The sequence below is a fragment of the Ammospiza caudacuta genome, chromosome 5, assembly GCF_027887145.1.
Source record: "Ammospiza caudacuta isolate bAmmCau1 chromosome 5, bAmmCau1.pri, whole genome shotgun sequence".
Taxonomy (NCBI): domain Eukaryota; kingdom Metazoa; phylum Chordata; class Aves; order Passeriformes; family Passerellidae; genus Ammospiza; species Ammospiza caudacuta.
The window spans coordinates 30,200,516-30,218,410 of record NC_080597.1 but is presented as its reverse complement, the minus strand read 5'-3'; the positions used below and the strand labels follow the sequence as shown (position 1 = coordinate 30,218,410).

The 17,895-nt window shown below is 39.8% G+C and overlaps 1 protein-coding gene across 2 annotated transcripts in view; it reads right to left on the bottom strand.

The window, feature by feature from the left end:
• Nucleotides 1-16,200, bottom strand: part of GUCY2C (guanylate cyclase 2C) — a 43,384-nt gene extending 27,184 nt beyond the window's left edge. The window contains exons 1-10 of one of the 2 annotated variants that reach the window (XM_058805577.1): nt 15,990-16,200; nt 15,000-15,112; nt 13,739-13,806; nt 11,636-11,851; nt 9,149-9,270; nt 8,185-8,281; nt 5,378-5,507; nt 4,020-4,155; nt 2,192-2,277; nt 1,653-1,764 (exon numbers count right to left, since the gene is read on the bottom strand). In XM_058805577.1, coding sequence (XP_058661560.1) covers nt 1,653-1,764; nt 2,192-2,277; nt 4,020-4,155; nt 5,378-5,507; nt 8,185-8,281; nt 9,149-9,270; nt 11,636-11,851; nt 13,739-13,806; nt 15,000-15,112; nt 15,990-16,200 — 1,291 coding nt within the window. The remainder of the gene's footprint in view (nt 1-1,652; nt 1,765-2,191; nt 2,278-4,019; nt 4,156-5,377; nt 5,508-8,184; nt 8,282-9,148; nt 9,271-11,635; nt 11,852-13,738; nt 13,807-14,999; nt 15,113-15,989) is intronic. The other variant, XM_058805578.1, reaches the window with a different exon arrangement.
• Between the last annotated feature and the right edge of the window lie 1,695 nt (nt 16,201-17,895).

Genomic DNA, 17,895 nt, shown 5'->3' with positions numbered 1-17,895 from the left:
TAGAATCACAATGAAGGAAGGTTTTTTTTTTTAATGTGAAACAAAATAATCAAGTGCCTTTGAGTGGCAGTTTCACTTTAAGTTTAGTATGGCTTGGCCACAGTGTCAGGCTTCAGTTAAGCACTAGATGTTAAGCTACTGACATTTGTAAACATTGGCTTTCTGCAATTCTCTTTCCCCCTTGGGCAGCAGCTTCCAACAAGGACATACTGAAGAGAATATTTGAAGGATATTTAAGATCCACTGACAACACAGCATGTTATGGGGCCCAAGGGATGGATAAGAATGGGACTGGAGCAACATCAAGAAGACAGGAGCCAGAAAGCACAAAGCTCATGGAGCTGGTACAGGGAGACCTTGTGGCTGATGTGTGCAGTGCTGCTGTCTCTGAAAAAAAAACAGCACTCAGAGTCAAACCAAGGGAGACCAGAGATTTGACCAGAGATGAAAAATGAAAGCTCCACTGAAATGTCTCTGCTCTTCCCAGAACTAACTTGAGTCTTATCAAAGCTCCTGGCTCCCTTCTCCTGGTAACTCCCATGGGTCTCTGGCAATAAACCACTACTCCTACCTCTCTTAAGAGGGATAAAGCCTAATTTTAGGGCATCTGATTTACTTTACTGAGGAATAAAAATGTTTAAATTTTACCCCTTACTGTGAATGGACTCTTAGTTAGCAGAAGATGTTTATCTCTCCAATTACACTTTGCCTATTCTCTAATGGAGGCAAGCAATACAGCAAATTAATGGGACTACTTTAGCAGAGACTTTTAACAGCTTCATCTATGGATTCTCACTGATGGAATGACTCAGGTGAACACTAACCCACTGTGCACTAACCCTTGCAATTACTGCCACTGCAATAATTTTTATTCTGCATATCATACCCTGAAGCATTTGCCCTTCCATTGCCAATCACCATGTGGCAGAAGTCTTAAAGGGGGAAACCATCTCAGTCTGATCAGACTGCCAAGGCTCTGCTCTGCTATGCTGAATAACAAGGGACTTCATCCATTCTATTCAGGAGTCACCAAAAACTCAAAAGGAAATAAGGTGGTGATTTCTGAGATTTTAGATTTAAAGTATGGGTGTAAATAGAGCTATAACCAAGTTTCCCCATGGTCTTTCTTCAAAGAGTCAGCTGTTCTCAGAGCCCCCTGAATCTGCACAGTGCTGCATCCTCTCCCCAGCTCCCTGCAACAAGGATAAAGCAGCAAGAAGAAGCCACCATGATCCATCAGATACAGAAATGCAGAGTCAGATAACTCATCATAACCTTAATTCTGCTGCCTTTCCTGGACACTCTTTCAAGCAGTTCACACCACTACCACATTCTAGTGAAGATTATTCATTTGGGGGTGACTTCTTCTGAAATACCCCATGGTATCCCCCATAATCACTGGTACAGTATTGAGTTTTCAAGAGACTTGGTATCAGCACCAAAACAGAAATAAAGGTTTTGAACTGGACTGGGGGCAGAGAACATGGTGGGGATGAGGCAGGAGAAGGAAAGATGCTGTTCTGCACCCAGCTCCTTGCATCACTGGCTGGGGGCAGTGTGAAAGTGGCATGCTGGATCACACAGCAGGTGGATCTCAGGACTGTGTGACTTGTCTTCAAAGAGGTAGGTGGTAGGTTTAATAGGTGTCTCACCAGTGCCTGGAGTATCACTGGGCAGTTTGTGGTTTTTCCAAATAAAATCCGGACTGTTAGTCGCCACGCACGTGCCATTGCTTTGAGTGTTGAAATACAGGAGAGGTTTGAACTACGGATGGGAGGAGGGAAGAAATGCAGTCAGCAGCTGTGTTCTCCCTCTTTTGTCCCTTGCTCCAGACTACCCTTAATAAATGTATTGCCCAAACTCAAATTAATTTTCCTGCTATAGTGGTGCATTTCTCAGTGTAGCCATATGCTTGGCTGCAATATTCTTTCTCATTCCTCCCCTCTCTCTGAAAATAAATTTACCAATCCCACAAAATACTAGCTGCACTTCACTTACTGAATCACCAGATTACATCAATCCTGTCAGTCTCCAGTACACCTCACATGACCCCTTTCTGGCATGCACAGAACCCCTTGGCACTCCACCACACCTGCTGCAGTTATTTTCATCATTCTTATGCAACAGTACAGGGCATTCTGTTTCTCCTTTCATATATAAGGTTGAACAGTTGCACCCTGCACATACGTACATAATTTGCAGTGTGTGATGTGTACAGCACGGTCAGATTGGTATCAATGTCTCCAAATTCATCCAGAATCACAGGACCCACTACACCTGCAGACACAAGGAATTCGTTAGAGGGCTTGCATTTTCAGAAACACATGAGTATGGGGTAGGAGGGATGGGATAAATAAAAGGATTGCTGATACTTAGGGTACTTTTCTTCTTCAGGTATGCGCTAGATACGTATCAGCTCAGTGTGGTGCTTTTAACTTTTCTTTTAATACCACACTACACTTTCTCTACAAAATCCAATAAAAAGTGTTGAACTGACAGCACTGAAGAGGAAAGTCTCCCTCTAGCTACAACAAAATATATTTGTCAGATTTCTTCAACATACCAAGAATGTCAGAGTCACCTCCCTTGAAGAGACCATTTTGGAAGTGAGAAGCAAAATAGTCTGTTTCCACCTGCAGTTTGAATCTATCAGTAGTAAAAGAAATACAAGGATACTTTCATTCCCTTTATTCTTTTGAAAGCCTAATAATAATGTTTTTACCATGTTCTTTTTGCCTTTAGCCTCCTCTCTCTGTACATCAGCAAATGTGCACATTGAGAAATTGCCTGTGTAGCACATTACAAGGATTTTAAAGTGGAACTTCCCAAATGCCTCAGCACAGCTTGCCTCAGCTTGACTACATAAGTCAGTTGCCTCAACATGAGCACAAGCTTAGTCAATATTCACTACTCCTGAAAGTCTCACCTTGTTTTCCCCTTTTTTTATAAGAGGATTTTTTTTATCAGCTTCAGATTGTCCTTTCGCTGCTCTTGATGATGACTTGTTTTATTTCTCCTAGTTCAGTATCAGCATTATTTTAGTTCTGCAATTACCTTCTCCCTTTTCACCTCAAAAACTGATGCTAACTTTTTCATGGTCTAACTTCTTAATATCAAAATAATTATTGTATGAAATCCCTACTGTACCAGACTCCATCACAGGAAAGAATGAACATTGTTCAAAACCTATCACTTTCAGAATTTTTTTTTAACTAAACCTATAAATTATGATGAGCATTACAGTGCTGTATTTTGGATGAGTAAAAACGTTTGTGCAACTTAACTTTTAAACTTAAACAGAAGAGATAAGTTTACTGACATTCAGAAAGGGATGCTGTCTCCAGAAGGAATTAGTAAACTATATTTTGCTAGGTATTAGATACCATGGTTAAAGCAAAGATAAGCCTGCAATGTTTCCTATCTTAGAAAAATCTGGGAAACTTCTACACACATATTTGCTGAATGTAGGTGGGGCATAAACACAAAACTTTGAGTCATCGTTTTGGTACAGATCTCTGATATGAAGCAACAACTGGGACTATACTCCCAGAGAGATAACATTTTCTCTTCTTTGCATAAGTTTTGCCTCTGCCTTTTCCTAATGATTGAATTCTGTGATTTTAAGCCCATGGCCTACAAAACAAAAGCCCACCAGTGCTAGACAACCTGTGAGAGGAACAAGAAAGTTGACTAAGAGGAGCCAACCCACTTTCAGCTGGCCTACACCCACACTGCAGGCACCCAGGCCTACATGGCTTTGTAAACTGGAAAAGGTTGAGACTTCTTCATTAAAGGTCAGCCAAGTGACTTCAGAGTCATTTTGAACATCAAATACTGAAAACAGCATCCTTGTAAAAATTATATAAAAAGAAAAAAGTCTAGAATAAAACTCATTGAAAGGCTTGGACTTCTTTTAGGGTAGAAGTGACTTGTTCTAAGAGTGTTTAAAATGAAATTTTAAACCCTCATCACCCCTCATCAATTTAGTGAACCCTGTAAAGGACAGCACTTTATTTTACCTTCAAAAGTGGTATTTCGGAATTCACGGATTAAATTGAAAGGTGTCATTGGGCTCTGTGAGATGACAAGTTTCTTGACACTATGTCCAAACAGCAACACTGCATTGAAATAGCCAGCAAGAAAGTCATCTTCCATCTAGACCAAAAGAAAATAAAAATGACTGTTTAAGAGTTCCTGCTTCTGCCATAAGGCTATAATAACCTTGATTGGCTCCATTTGGTAGAAACTCCAGCAGAGAAGACCAGAATCTGCTGAACACTGCGTGAGTAGATGGCCAATGCCATGTGAGCGTTTTCATTTCAAAAAAGAAAGGCAAACAAAATATATTTTTGATGTATGAAGACAGGAAGGTGCTGAAAACTTAAAAGAGGCCAATAGGTAAAGGTCTGGCATGCTGATCCTGGTGCAAAGGATTCAAGAAATCCTACATTAAAGTTCTTGGCAGTTCTGCTTTGCTAAGTGTGTCCTAAAGACCCTGGCTTTGAATATGAGTTTCTGTGCAGATAATTCAGTGTGGTGCCAGCAAGTTTGGGCTTCCCAGTGGCCACAGCTCAGGGGCAAGGAGCTATGCCAGAATTTCCAGCAGCCTGCCATAGAGCTGGCACCCAAAAAGCATTGAGCCCAGGCTGGGGGATCTAGAAGCCCTGTAAATCCAGCCAGAACCTTCAGGCTGCCTGCTGGAGAGCTGGAGCTCAAAGCCACAAATCCTGGGATGGTGAAACTATACAAGAAGAACCTGGTTCCTTTCCTGGGCAGATGGCGGGAGTATCAGTTTCACTAAACAAATACAGCATTTTCATAGGTTCTGCTTTTCTGGAAATTTAAAAAAAAACCCTTATTTCCTATGGAAAAAAAAAATTCCTGTTTTTGAAGCTTATCTGGAAAGCCACTGGAGAGAAACTGCAATGGTTGTCATCTCTTAGACATATCTGCACAAATTAGTCAACAATTATTAGTTCTGAACTTTCCATGCTCACATCTCAATTGCATGTACAGATCTTTCTTGAGTGATGCCTTGCGGCTACATGTAAGAGTGTCAGTCACTCAGATATGGAGTGGTAAAAGCATGTGCCTGTACGTCTCCCTCATGCCCTGTGAATATGACACTTGCAGAACAAATAAGAAGTTTGAGTTGAACTTCACAAAGCAGGAACATGACATTCTGCAGATTTGCCTTATGATACTATATTTTGACATTATTACATCAGGACAAAATACCATCCTGCAATAATATAAAGGAATATCACCTTAGAAGCATGACAGTGGATGATTACAGCTGCATTTTTAGTTTTCATTTCCTCATACATGAACAGGAATGAACAAAATGCAATAATCAGATATAAAATAGTGTTCTTACCAGGATGTCCTCCTCCATCTCTACATAGTCTCTAATTACAGTATTGTAGCTGTAATTAGCTGGTGGCAGAGTCAGGACAAGTACGTTGTGCATGTAATCAGCTGAGATGTTCTTCTTGAAGTACATGTTACTGCAAAGCAAAGCACAAGAACCCCATGAACACTGAACAACAGGCTCAGCAGTATCCATGCTAATCAGTCACTTGTTCCCAACAGCTCTGTTATTTAACAGGTTAAAACAGTAGTTCTAAAAATAAAACTTCATAATGCACACAACTCTTTATATCATTCATTCACTGATGCTAGCTTTTGTGCCTAAATATATTAAAAGGTAATATCAAGGCGATCTGCCAATCTGACACTCAAAGGTTGTTGTGAACAATGGTTATTATTGTAACTCTTTGTTTTCTACCCTGTTTACTTCCTCTTTTTTTTTCAAGTGGAGTTTATATTTATTAAAACTCGGTTTCTCTTTGGAATCCACAATACCGCAATCATAGTTTCTTCATGTTACTGTGCCTGTCTCTGAGCTCTTCTGCACTCTTCTTGCTTGTTCTTCTAATTTTGATATTTCCTGCTAGAATTGAGCACAGCAGCAGTTGCACTAAAAGCATTTAACAGGAGGGAATGAAACAATCACAGAGGTGCAGAGAGCAGATTATTGATTCATTTGTTAAATTCAGTGAGATAGGAAAATTAGAGGAAACTGTGTCAACTTGAAAACTCTGCTAAAACAAGCAGAAGATGTTGTAGCTTTCGGGTATCCTTGGTCCCATCACCCTGACAGGCCATCTGGAAGTGCTTCACAAATTGGCCACCACCAGATACACATGTTAAAGAAGAATTTATGAATAGATATTAGTCTCAACTGGCAGCATCTGTCATTGCTATGGCTATATTAAGAGAAAGAAAATAATTGTGTGAGCCTTCTCCCATTATTCATGTTTGATCATTCTTTTATTTTGTCAGTCAGTACTGATTGGCCATCTGATTGGATTCTTACACCAGAGCCCTGTACCTGCCTTTCCCTGAACCTTCTGATTTTTACAACACACTTTTCACCCTAAAGAACTTCAAAACATTTCTCATCCAAGCTTGGGCTGAACTAGCCAGTTGAAAAGAAAACCTCATTAATCTCCACCAGATTGGATAATCCTCCAGCATCCCACCTCTCTTGAGGGAGACTTAAAGACTATGTTTGTGTCCTGCTTGCCAGACAACTCAGAGTTGAAGAAAATTTAAATCTATCACTTTTTCAGAGGCACTTCACTCCTGGAGAAGCATGGGACTTTGCCTCTTCTGCCTCCTGCAGCTTCAGTTTTCATCTAATATATCTGTCTGTATTTTGTTGGGGTTTTTTTAAGAAGAATAGTGTGATTTGAGATACTCAGCAAAATAAGGGGTCTGTAGAAAGCTTAAGAAGAGCAGCATATAAAAAAGCCTGAGGCAGCTGGGTATATCAGAAGGATGCATATCACAGCAAAGAATCCCCTAATCACCCTCACCTATTGTAATGCAACATCTATACCTACAACACCAGTGGTAAAGCACTCACATACACCGTTCCCAATATGCATTTGCAAAGAAAAAGAGTTGAGGTCAGCTGCCTCAGGAAAAGCAAATGGGAATTTCTAATGCCTGGATAAAATTGTGGAATGCAAAAGCTCTTAAAGGCACTTCTGAAAAATAGATATGGTGAAACTGAAGGCGTACAGGATAGAGAAGATCCTGTTAAAACCTGAACAGGGTCCACTTAGGAACGAAAGGTTAAATCTCTGAAATCATTAACCCAGAGTTTCTCAGAACTGACCTGTTATGGTCACCTTTAGACACAAGAGCTGGCAAGTCCCACTGGCCCTAGAATTTCATGGAATCTTTTTGCTACACCAACAGTGAAGTAACATCAAGGCATGGGCACATATTTGCCTTGCAATCATCCATCCATCCATCCATCCATCCATCCATCCATCCATCCATCCATCCATCCCACCAGACTGCCCCAGGCACTTAAATTTCTCCCAGACTGTGACTCACTATGGCAACTGGGATTATACCCCAAAAAACACTTGGTTTAGGTATCTACTGTGTAATGTCTGCTGTGTCACTTAGGTTTAGGGCCAGAGATCAGTTCTCAGCCCTCGTATATAGCCAAGGCTTTTGAGGATACCATTGGTAAAGCCAATTTATGTCAGATATCTTCTATAAAGAATTTGTAATTAGCAATGTTAAGAGAAAATTAAACAATAGAAAACCAAGGTTGTATGCTAAGAAGCTTCTCTGAGAAGTTATGTTTCTGCGGTTATAAAGATGTTGAGGAGATGGTTATAAAGTGCAAGAGTTATAAACTGGGAGAACAGTTATATCACATAAATAATTTAAAAACTGAATAGATGGAGTCTAGAAAAATATACTGTAAGTCCTATTTACATAATTGTCTGGTTGAGCAGAGTGTATGAAATATGTACCATATCTCAAATGGACTATATCTCATGTCCATTCTGACTTTGGACTCTGTGCTTCTTTCATGGTTTCCTGCAATGAGGAGCCCCAGGAAGGCATTAAACCTACCTGCTCTGTCACTGCCTTAGAAAAATATTATATGAACCAAAAGGGATTTTGTAGAGGATATGCCATGAATTAAACACTATGCATGTTATATAAATGGCGAGACGTGAGGAAAGATGGCAATAGAAAACATTTTGTGAAAGAGCATTTCGTCAACAAACCAGTTTCACTCAGACTATTCCCATTATCTATATCCATCAGCAAACTGCAGGGAAAAGAAGAAAAACAAAGGTGATACTTTACTTGAAGAGATCTATCAGGATGATAACGATGTCATTATCCACCTTCTCCGTCCCTAGGTCTGAGCTGACATTCTCTGGAGAGCCACACATGATGATCACTACAGAATGGGCAAAAATGGAGAGAGATTGGTGAGATTTTCAGACAAGAAGAGGATGTTTGCCTGCTCCCCCATGTTTGAGTAGCAGGCAGTAGAGCAACTCTGGACTAAGGCACATTATCTGTCATGTACTGGGGCCCAGGCACAGAGCTCCAGCCTCTCTGCAGTAAAACCACAATATCTGAGGGGAAGTGGTAAAAGGTGCTTCAACACCTGCCCCATTTTCTGTCTGATTGCACCAGAGCACTACCATTATCCCACTCAAATAAGCATTAGGAGTTGTGGTGCCATAACAGCTACTCAATATGAACATTTCTAGGTTAAATGGCCTTCAAGTAATGATTCCATTAGCTTGATTACTCTCACAGTCACTTGGCCTGCTGATGCCAGGTGCTTAGTCTTAGGAGAAGATGAGGCATTTATTCATTCATTTTTCTAGTTCAGATAAATCATTTCCAGAAGTGCCCCCTGATATCAAAATGAGGTCCATAAATGTACCAGGGCTGCAAACACATGAGTGATAGAGAGCTTGCAGTATCTATATTCTTGTAGTATTTAAAGCCCTTCTTAGAGAAATTGTGATACTTGGATTTCTGAACCTCTCACAAAAAAGAGCTTGTGCTTAGATGGGATAATTTACCCCAAAAGCTCTCTGGAGCCAGGATATTCCCCCATATTTTATGAGGATGAAGAGAGGAATCTAGGAACTTTGTGCCATTTTATCTTTACATCCATGTAAAATGGTATATCTTTGTTTCCATCATTTCTGGTGAAAGGCTTCCCCTATAACCTAACTAAGGGGTGGGTTTGAGTTCCTTGGAAAAGCAACTCACTTGCTGGGACAGTGCAGCCTCAACCCCTCCTTACCATTGCTCTTCCGGTTTGGATTTTTCACAGTTTTTCTAAGCAGCTCTGGAGTTCTCAAAATATCCTTGAACTTGAGTTTTTCAGAGAACTCTGTGATTCCAGCATCTAAAGCATTCATGTACCTGGCACAAAGGAGCAAGGATATTGTCAGGAAATTGCTAACTCCTCACATTTTCCTAAGATGTGCAAGACAGGCTGTTCAGAGCACACAAGAGTGTTTATAAGATGGTATGAAACCTTTCCTGCAGCAATAAAAGTGAAAGAACCAATACATGGCATGAAAGATGCAGAAATGCTTGGAAAGTCTACCAGAGGTGTTTGAGCATGGTTATAGAAAGGGTGAATTTGGAAATTGCAATAATCTAATAAGACATTAGCAATTAAGAAAAAATAAATCAAGGATATGAGGAAACTGCAGGAAGTGAGATTAACAGGGAGGCAGAGCCAGGCACTGCTATTTAACACATCAGTGGTAATCTAAGAAGGCATATGTGAAGGTCCAAAGGACTAAACAGGAGCTACAGAAAGAACTGAGATAAAAATCACACATGTACCCTGACTGTGAGAGAAGCAAAGGAAGAAAAGCAGCAAGAAGAAACCTATGCAGAATCACTTAAAACTTGAAGGAAAAAATGGGCTCAGCATAAAAAGCAAGCAAGTAAAATTTGGTAAAAGATTAAGGAAAAACAGTCAGCTCCTCAATTTTACTCTTGCTTCAATATGTTTATTCTGAGAAGAGATATTCTATCTGAAATAAAGTCAATGCAGAGGAGAAACCAAAAGAACTCTCTTTATTTTTAAACTACATAACCTTTGATAGCACTGAGATCTCAGTCCTATGAGCTACTAAATACCTTTAGCTTCCTTTTTTTCTCCGGGAACAGAATCATTAACTGCTAATTTACAGAAACATATGCATAGTTGAAACATAACCTGATTTTGTTATCACTGTGGGTATTCATTTATTTTTGTATGTATATGGGAAAAAACAATTAGCTCATACAGCAATACTTGTGCTTTAGAGAAAATGGATCTTTTTAAATTAGACTTCAAAAACCTTCACATTGACAGTTTCTATTAAGGCAGGATGAGATACATGGTTACAACTAAATTAGGATGAAAAGTGGGCAGATACAAAATTAATTTTTTTGTTGTTAATTCAGCAATAAAGGGACTTGAACAATTCTGAAGTCATAAAGAAGGTCCTGGCCAGAAGCATTTAAAAAGTGAAATAAGAAAAGCTTGGAAAGGTCAGAAATAGCTTCCATGCAATTATTTCACTGAAAGTTATGAAACCTGCAGAATTAAAGGGATTTAGCTAAAGTGTGTGTAGTGCATTGGCAGTTACAGCTGCAAATGTGGATGAGTAGGCCTGTAGTAAGAGGTGAACGAAGTGCACTGATATTTCAAAGCATCAAAGAGAGATAATCATAGCAATTATATCATGTGATCAAGTTGCTATCTATACTAAGAAAGAAGAAGGAAAAAATAAAAGTCCATAAATACCTACAATAGAGGTAAATGGAGATAAGGTTTTAGGTTTCCTAATTCAGAAAAAAAACTCTTTAATTCTGTATCCAAAATAATCCATAAGTATATGCTTCTATCAATCTGAAGCAAATATAGTGATAAATTTTGCTTAGAATTCTGCAAGTCTCTCAGGTTATAAATTAGAAATACATATAATAGTTATTTTCATGAACTCTTTGCTACTTCGCAGCTGCATTTATAAAATTAGTAGGAAAAATTAGATTTTGTTTAATAAATCAGCTTTTAATATCCCAAAATTGGAAAAAAAATAAAAGTAGCGTAGACACACTCACATGAGCTGAAAGTTAAATAAGACTCAATAATAGAAAAGTATTTATAAGTACTGGTATATTAAAGAGTCTATTTGTCTAAAAGCAGTCTTTGTTTTCAGGCAAGGAGAAAACCCAGCATTTCTGAGAACCAAGCACAACCTGATGTTTCAGGTCACAAAATGAAAGCTGTCTCCTTTGCTCCAAACTGATGAGAATATAGCTTAAACTCTGCATCACTGGGGTAATTTTGCTTGAAGAAATGTAAAGCTTGAATTTTGGAAATAGCACCTACGTATTGAGGACATTAATGTGGAGAAATATTTTAGAAGCTTAGTAAGACCCCTGACCTAAAAAGGCATCTATGGGGAGCCTGTGGAGGAGCCTCTCATGTCACACTATTTATACTAAGGAGGCTGTAAACAAGTATTTTCATCACAACATAACATGTGGGTTATGTTGTCCAAAGGAAAAGCAAAGGCTTGCAAATATTTATAAAAGACTGAGAGAAACATTCAGGTAAGTGCTATAGCTAAAAGCTACAATCCATCTTTTCCTTCTCTCGTTCCTTGGTAGTAGCAAGGCACCTCTCAGAGTGTAGGACTGAGAGAACACTTTGCAGAAACCATGTCTGAAGGTGGAGACAGCATTTATCAACAGCTGGGTCAGAGGTGGATCCAGATCTTACCAGAGGCATGCCTCTGAGGTTTCAGTTCTCTTGTAAATGTAGACAGATTCCCAGGTTGTGGTTTTGAATGGCAGCTCAGAATGTCTCCAAAAATGGAAGAAGAATTGGTTCAGTTTCCTGGCTGGGGTCAGAAGGCGGGTTAGGTTTTCTTTGTAGTCACAGGACAGTCCAAAACTCCCTACAGAGATCATAGGCAGGCTCAGTATTGTTTCAAGTCTGAAGAAAGAGATAAGAGGACAAGTCTGAACAGATTGCTGTTGCACCAAGGCAGATACTGATTTCCATCCTCACCTCCCTCTCCTCCTGTGCCCTGAGTTAGTTTAACACAGTTAATTTGAACCAGAATCAGAAGGTTCCCCAAGGTCACAAGCAGATTTCAAGCCTGTACTGGTACCAAAAAGCCCTGTTGAATTGCTCTAGGCATCTTCTTGCACTGTTCCCAGTCACCCCCACCCTTTTGGGTACCACACACCATTTCAGCCCCAAGGGTTATGACAGGAGTCCAAAGGCTCAAGACAAGCTTCTGCTACCTGGATGTCATTCCCATGGGATGGATTTAATCTCCCTATTGGGACAAGTGCTGCAGGGTGACAGCTTTTTGCTATCAAAAAAGCTTTACTTCTACAATTCAAAGGAAAAATCTTTTTGTTTCACAAAGGTGTATTTTAGGAGCTGTGCAACAGCAGCAGTCAGGGAGAAAAAATTAAGGCAACCCTCTGCTGACAAGGAATTTGTAAAACAAAAATCATTTTATATACAGAGACAGTAAGCTTTTAAGGACGAAAGTACATTTCTGGATGCTGCAATGTTACCAGACCAAACTCAAAATGCTTTTGCTCTTGTATGCCGTTTTCTTATAACAGGGAATTTTGCCTGCAAAAACCATGGCTGTAAGTGTTGTTGGCATTATTGTGACAAAATTTTATTTTCCAGGTAAAGTTCACTTACTCAACTACAGGGGTTTTACTTATTGCAATAGAAACAGACATAGATGATGTAATATATAATGACAGGGAGAGTATTTCACTAATTAAACAGGCTTTTTATTTTTTCCTGACAGACTTAGAATAGAAGAGAATAGATTATTTTGGTTAAAAGGGACCTACAAAAATCATACAGTCCTGATTATTTCAGTACTGACCAAAAGCTACACCATGTTATTCATAGAAATGTAGAATGGTTTGGGTTGGAAGAGTCCTTAAAGATCATCTAGTTCCAAACACCCTGCCATGGACAGGGACACCTTCCACTAGAGAACTTACTAACTGCATTGTCCAAATGCATTTTAAACTTGACAAGCTTAAGGTATGATCCACCTCTCTAGGAAGGCTGTTCCAGTGTTCAGCCATGCTCCTGCTAAAATCACTCTTCCTAATGTCCAACCTATACACGCAGCTTTGAATCATTCCCACTTGTCCTGTTGCTGAATCCAAGGAAGAAGAGATCAGCACCTCCCTCTATACTTGCCCTTCTCAGGAAGCTGTAGAAAGCACTAAGGTCTCCCCACAGCCTCCTTTTCTCCAAACCAGACAAACCCAGTGCCCTCAGCTCTTCACAGAATATGCTTTCCAGCCCTTTCACCAGTTTTGTAAGCACTCAAAGACCTTCACATCTTTCTGAAATTTCATGGGGCCCAGAACTACACAAAATGCTCAAGGTGAGGCCACACCACTGCTGAGTACAGCTGGATAATCACCTCTCCTGACCAGCTGGTGATGCTGGGTCTGATGCACCCCAGGGTAGGGTTTGCCCTCTGTGTTGCCCAGGCATACTGCTGACTCTGGGGGTGCCAACCAGCATCCCCAGATCCCTTTCTGCAGGGCTGCTCTCCAGCTGCTCCTCAATCAATCAATCAATCAATCATTCAACTTACTGTCAGGAGTTAGCAATTTCCCTACTGAAGTTGGGCTTTGGAAGGGATTTTTTCCCCACCTACCAAACAGAGTGGCTATGCATAAAAGTCTTACTGCCTTGACTGCAGACCTCGAGGTGTCTGATGTACTCTAAACCAATGTCTCTGCAGGTTTGTTGCTCACAAAACAACTTTGTTCAGCAGCTGACATCTTTAACATCACAATATAAGGGGGAAGAATTGGTACTTACGAGATCATTTGGAAGGTGGCATAAGTGCAAGCGGGTCCTATGACAGCACAGCCAAGGTTGCCAGATTCCTGCAAGGAATCAAAAAGGGTCATTTGGGATAAAGCAGAGGACTGGCAGAGAGAGGAGGATGGGAGAATGAAGAAATTTGTAGGATATGAGGAGTCACAGAATTTACCTAGCAAAAGCAAGAGAAGAGAGGAGCTACAAAAAGTTTAAAAGAACAAACAAGAAGGGGAGGAGGAAAAAATCACAGACAGCCAAAAAAAGATAGAGTACAACATTTGTTAAGACATAGACAGCAAGTAAGGTTTAAAATACTGTTATAGCTGCACCTTTGAGATTAAACACCCCAGAAGAGTTTGCATTTGCTGAAGACAGGGTGGTTGGTATTACAAGGTCCTGTGTACCAGAAAAATTATTACATACGTGTATATTAAACTTTTATTTTAAAAACTCCTTCCATGACCATCAAATGAGGCCTGACCTGTATCTTTGTGTGTCATGAGGGAGAATTTCTTAGCAAAGACTAGAACATAGTCATAGATTAGTAGACTTAAACATTCTCATTGGACTGACCAAGTTTCACTCAGAGGTGTGAAAATCTTCAGAAACTTGGCTTCTCGTAATGCACTGATTTTAACTGAAGCTTTTCCTCATATTAAAGTATTCACATAGTTTCTCTCACGTGACTTCTGTGATTTCTAGTGAGAAGCAAGCACTTCATCTTTGCCCTTTGGGCATAGTTCCATAACCACTTCATTGGTAACAGTGCCAGCCTAAGGATTTCTCTGCCCACGTCCCCATCCTCACCACAGCTCTCTCTTTTGTGTATTGTGTAAACTGATGGTGAACCAAATCAGGATCTGATCCAGTTAGAAATTGACCTTTTTTGCTCTGCTCAGGCTGTTTTGAGAGTTTGCGTTGCTGGTTTGGTTTTTTTAATTAATTGTTATTTGGGGTTTTTTTTAATGGATTGCTTTGGCTGTCAGACCACACAAAGAATTGTGCAGATATAAAAAGGAGGTAACTTAAGCATAGGAAAAGGAGCCAAAAGCTGAAGGCAGTCTCTTGGAAGCATTCATAGAACCTCTCTTCAGTATTTGCCTACTCCTTTTCACAAAACATACAGGAACATCTTCTCTTTAAAACTTTCACTTCCCTATCAAATTTCTTTGGAACTGATAGCAGGATCAAAGGTTAAGAAGGAAAGACAGAGACACACATGCACACCAAGGCAGAAGGAAAGAAGTCTGCTACTCACATAAATGGTTCTGAGGAGCTCCACACCTTCACAGGTGCTAGTACGGCAGGCTCGGGAGACATAGAATGATGAATTAAAGAGGTGGAAGGTGGCATTCACTGTAACATTTTCTCCTGCAACACAAATGGAAAAGCAAACAGCATCATGAATTGCAGGTAACCACTAATACACTATTATCCCTCTCCTTCTGACACAGGTCTGAGCAGCCTTATACTCTGAGGTCTCCCTGCTTCTGCAACGTCTACCTACAACCCAACCCCCACTACTATGGATATGACTGTGAAGTGCATTCCAAGGTGGACTGCTGACTTCTGTTGAGTGTTACTAGACAAATTTTTTAAGGCTCTGTAAGAAGTAACTGAGACACCACTTTCCAATAAAATTGGACAAAATCTTTTAATCTAGAGGGCAGGTAGGGAATAGATAATATTTCTTTTATTATTTCCTTGGAATCTCTTTTTCCTATGATATTCTAGAGAGTGACAGTAGATTGGTGATGTTGAAAGGAGAAGTAAGATATCAAAATAAATAAAAGCTATATGACTCTAAATGAAGGAAAATATGGACTGCAGATTTTTCACACTTCAGATCGTGATGTGATCAACAGATAGGGTCAAGAGGAAAATTATTTTCAGAAAGTAGAGGCTAATCCAGTCAGGAGAGGAAGCAAGGGCAACCCAATTACTGCACGAGATGGATCACTGGTCTTGTCTGATCTAGTTCAATAATTTCCACATTACCAAACCCAGCTGAACATCTCCAGAGAAGCATGCAGGAAGAGTCTGCCCAAACACCATGAAAATATATATGGTTCTGCCCACTTGTAGAGCACTTCAATTTATACAAAGAGAGGTCATTATTTCCATAAGTCCTACATAAGATGTGCAAGGAATCTGTCTGAGAAGCACCTTACTAAAGGTCAGATGAGTAGACACAAAGTGTGACAAGAAATCACAGGAAGAGAGGGATAACCAACATCCATTGACTTACCTGTCATCTGGAATTCCTTTCGTACCCTTTCCATTGCTTGTTCCACAGTTAACCTCACACTATCAGTACTTGATGGGAAATCTGTGTAATTCATGAGCATCACATTGATCTCATAATAGTTGTTGTTACATCGATCTGAACCCACTGTCTTCAGCAGCTGCAGTGAGGAAAACAAAGGCCAAATGGCCAGCACCAATACCAGTTCCTTCATCGTTGCTCAGTTTAGATCCATTGTGTGTGCTCTCCCACTTCTTTCTGTCTCCTAACTCTCTTTCAGATACTCTACATTGATTTTGTTCCTGGATAGAAAGAAAGAAAAAAAGAGATTTCCACTCCGTAGAGTCAAAGGCTGTGTGACTCTCTCTCCTGCACTTCCCTATCCCCTTCCTTGCCTTCACCTCTGCCCATCCCTCCAGTGGACTAGGTGGCACTTCAAGGTGAAAACTAGCAGCAACAAAACTCAGGAAAAGAGAGAGGCTAAAGGTTGCTGAGAATGTTTGCTCATGGAAAGGCTGAGGCTATAAACTGAAACATTACCAGAAACCTTGCATGATAAGTGCACTAACTCTTCATCACATGCATAAGCTGAGAGAAGAAAGAGGAGGGGACAAATGAACCATAAAGACAACTCTCCAAAATGGAAATAAAATATAAGGTCTGTTAAAGCCTAGAGGAAAACAGATGGTTACTTCATGTTTGCATTGCCCTACATCTCTTGATTACATTGCCACACCATCTCTGCTGATTGAGCTCATAAATTGAGGGTGTATTTTCCTCTGAGATAAGTTACCAATTTCATTCCTTTAGCTTATAACAGTGAAGTACTTTTTGTGTTGGCAAAAATGTCTCACTTGCAGACCTTCAGACCAAAGCCTTTCTTTCTTCTTACAGACTCAGTACAAGGCTTGTCCACTCATGCTCGCCCAGCACTGTGCACCAAAGTGCCCTGGGTCTGCCCCTGCTCTCATCGCCCTTTCCCACCCCCTCAAATGGGGGCCCCAGATATTCATACTTTATGTGATGAGCCTCTCACATCAGGTAAGGATTAGCAAAGCTGAAGGACTCTCAGACCTGCAGGACCAAAGCTAAATTTTAAATGCCATCACTAAAAAAAACCCACAAAACAATAACAAACAATAAACAAACCCCAGCAACCCACAAGCCTTATGGAAAATTCTAGGGATTCTAGGCACAAAGGAGACAAATTTAAATAAAGCATAAAGTGTGCTTTTGCTGAATATGGGGTGTTTATGCACTCATACAAGAGGTTCTTTTTTTCTACTGAAACCTACACTGAGGCTGTCAGATAATAAATCAGTTAACTTTTATTATCTTCCTGAAATAATTTAAGACAAATAATGAAAATAATCAGAAACAATGTAAGTAACAGGGCTTGTGGTATAAAACAATACTGCAATTTCATGGTTTCTTTTGAAGCCTATATTTAGAAGGTATTGAATACACTTCAGATATATTTGCACAGACCTTTTTAAGTGATTCTGTTTTAATACCAAATTACTATTGCTTGAATCTAATACCCAGAGAAGACCATGACCCAGCATTTTAAAGTAGTATATAAACATCCCTGCATATTTAATCTAGCATTTGTAATTAATAATACAGTAATTCTAAATTAACAGTCTGTCATGTAAACATGTGGACTAGTATGGTTGGCTAGAGCCACAGATTGGGAATGGAACATGGCTTTTCCTGTGGAGATCATCTGCTCATCATTGGCTCATTTTATAGGTATTTCCAATGTCCTTGAAACTTATCCCATACAAGTCAATAAGAGATTTATCATTAACTTCAGCAGAGCAGGATTTGCATTTTTATACTCTTCTTAGCCTATCTAGGAGAAACAGTCAGCATGAATAATGCAACTAGAACTGAGTATTTTACACAG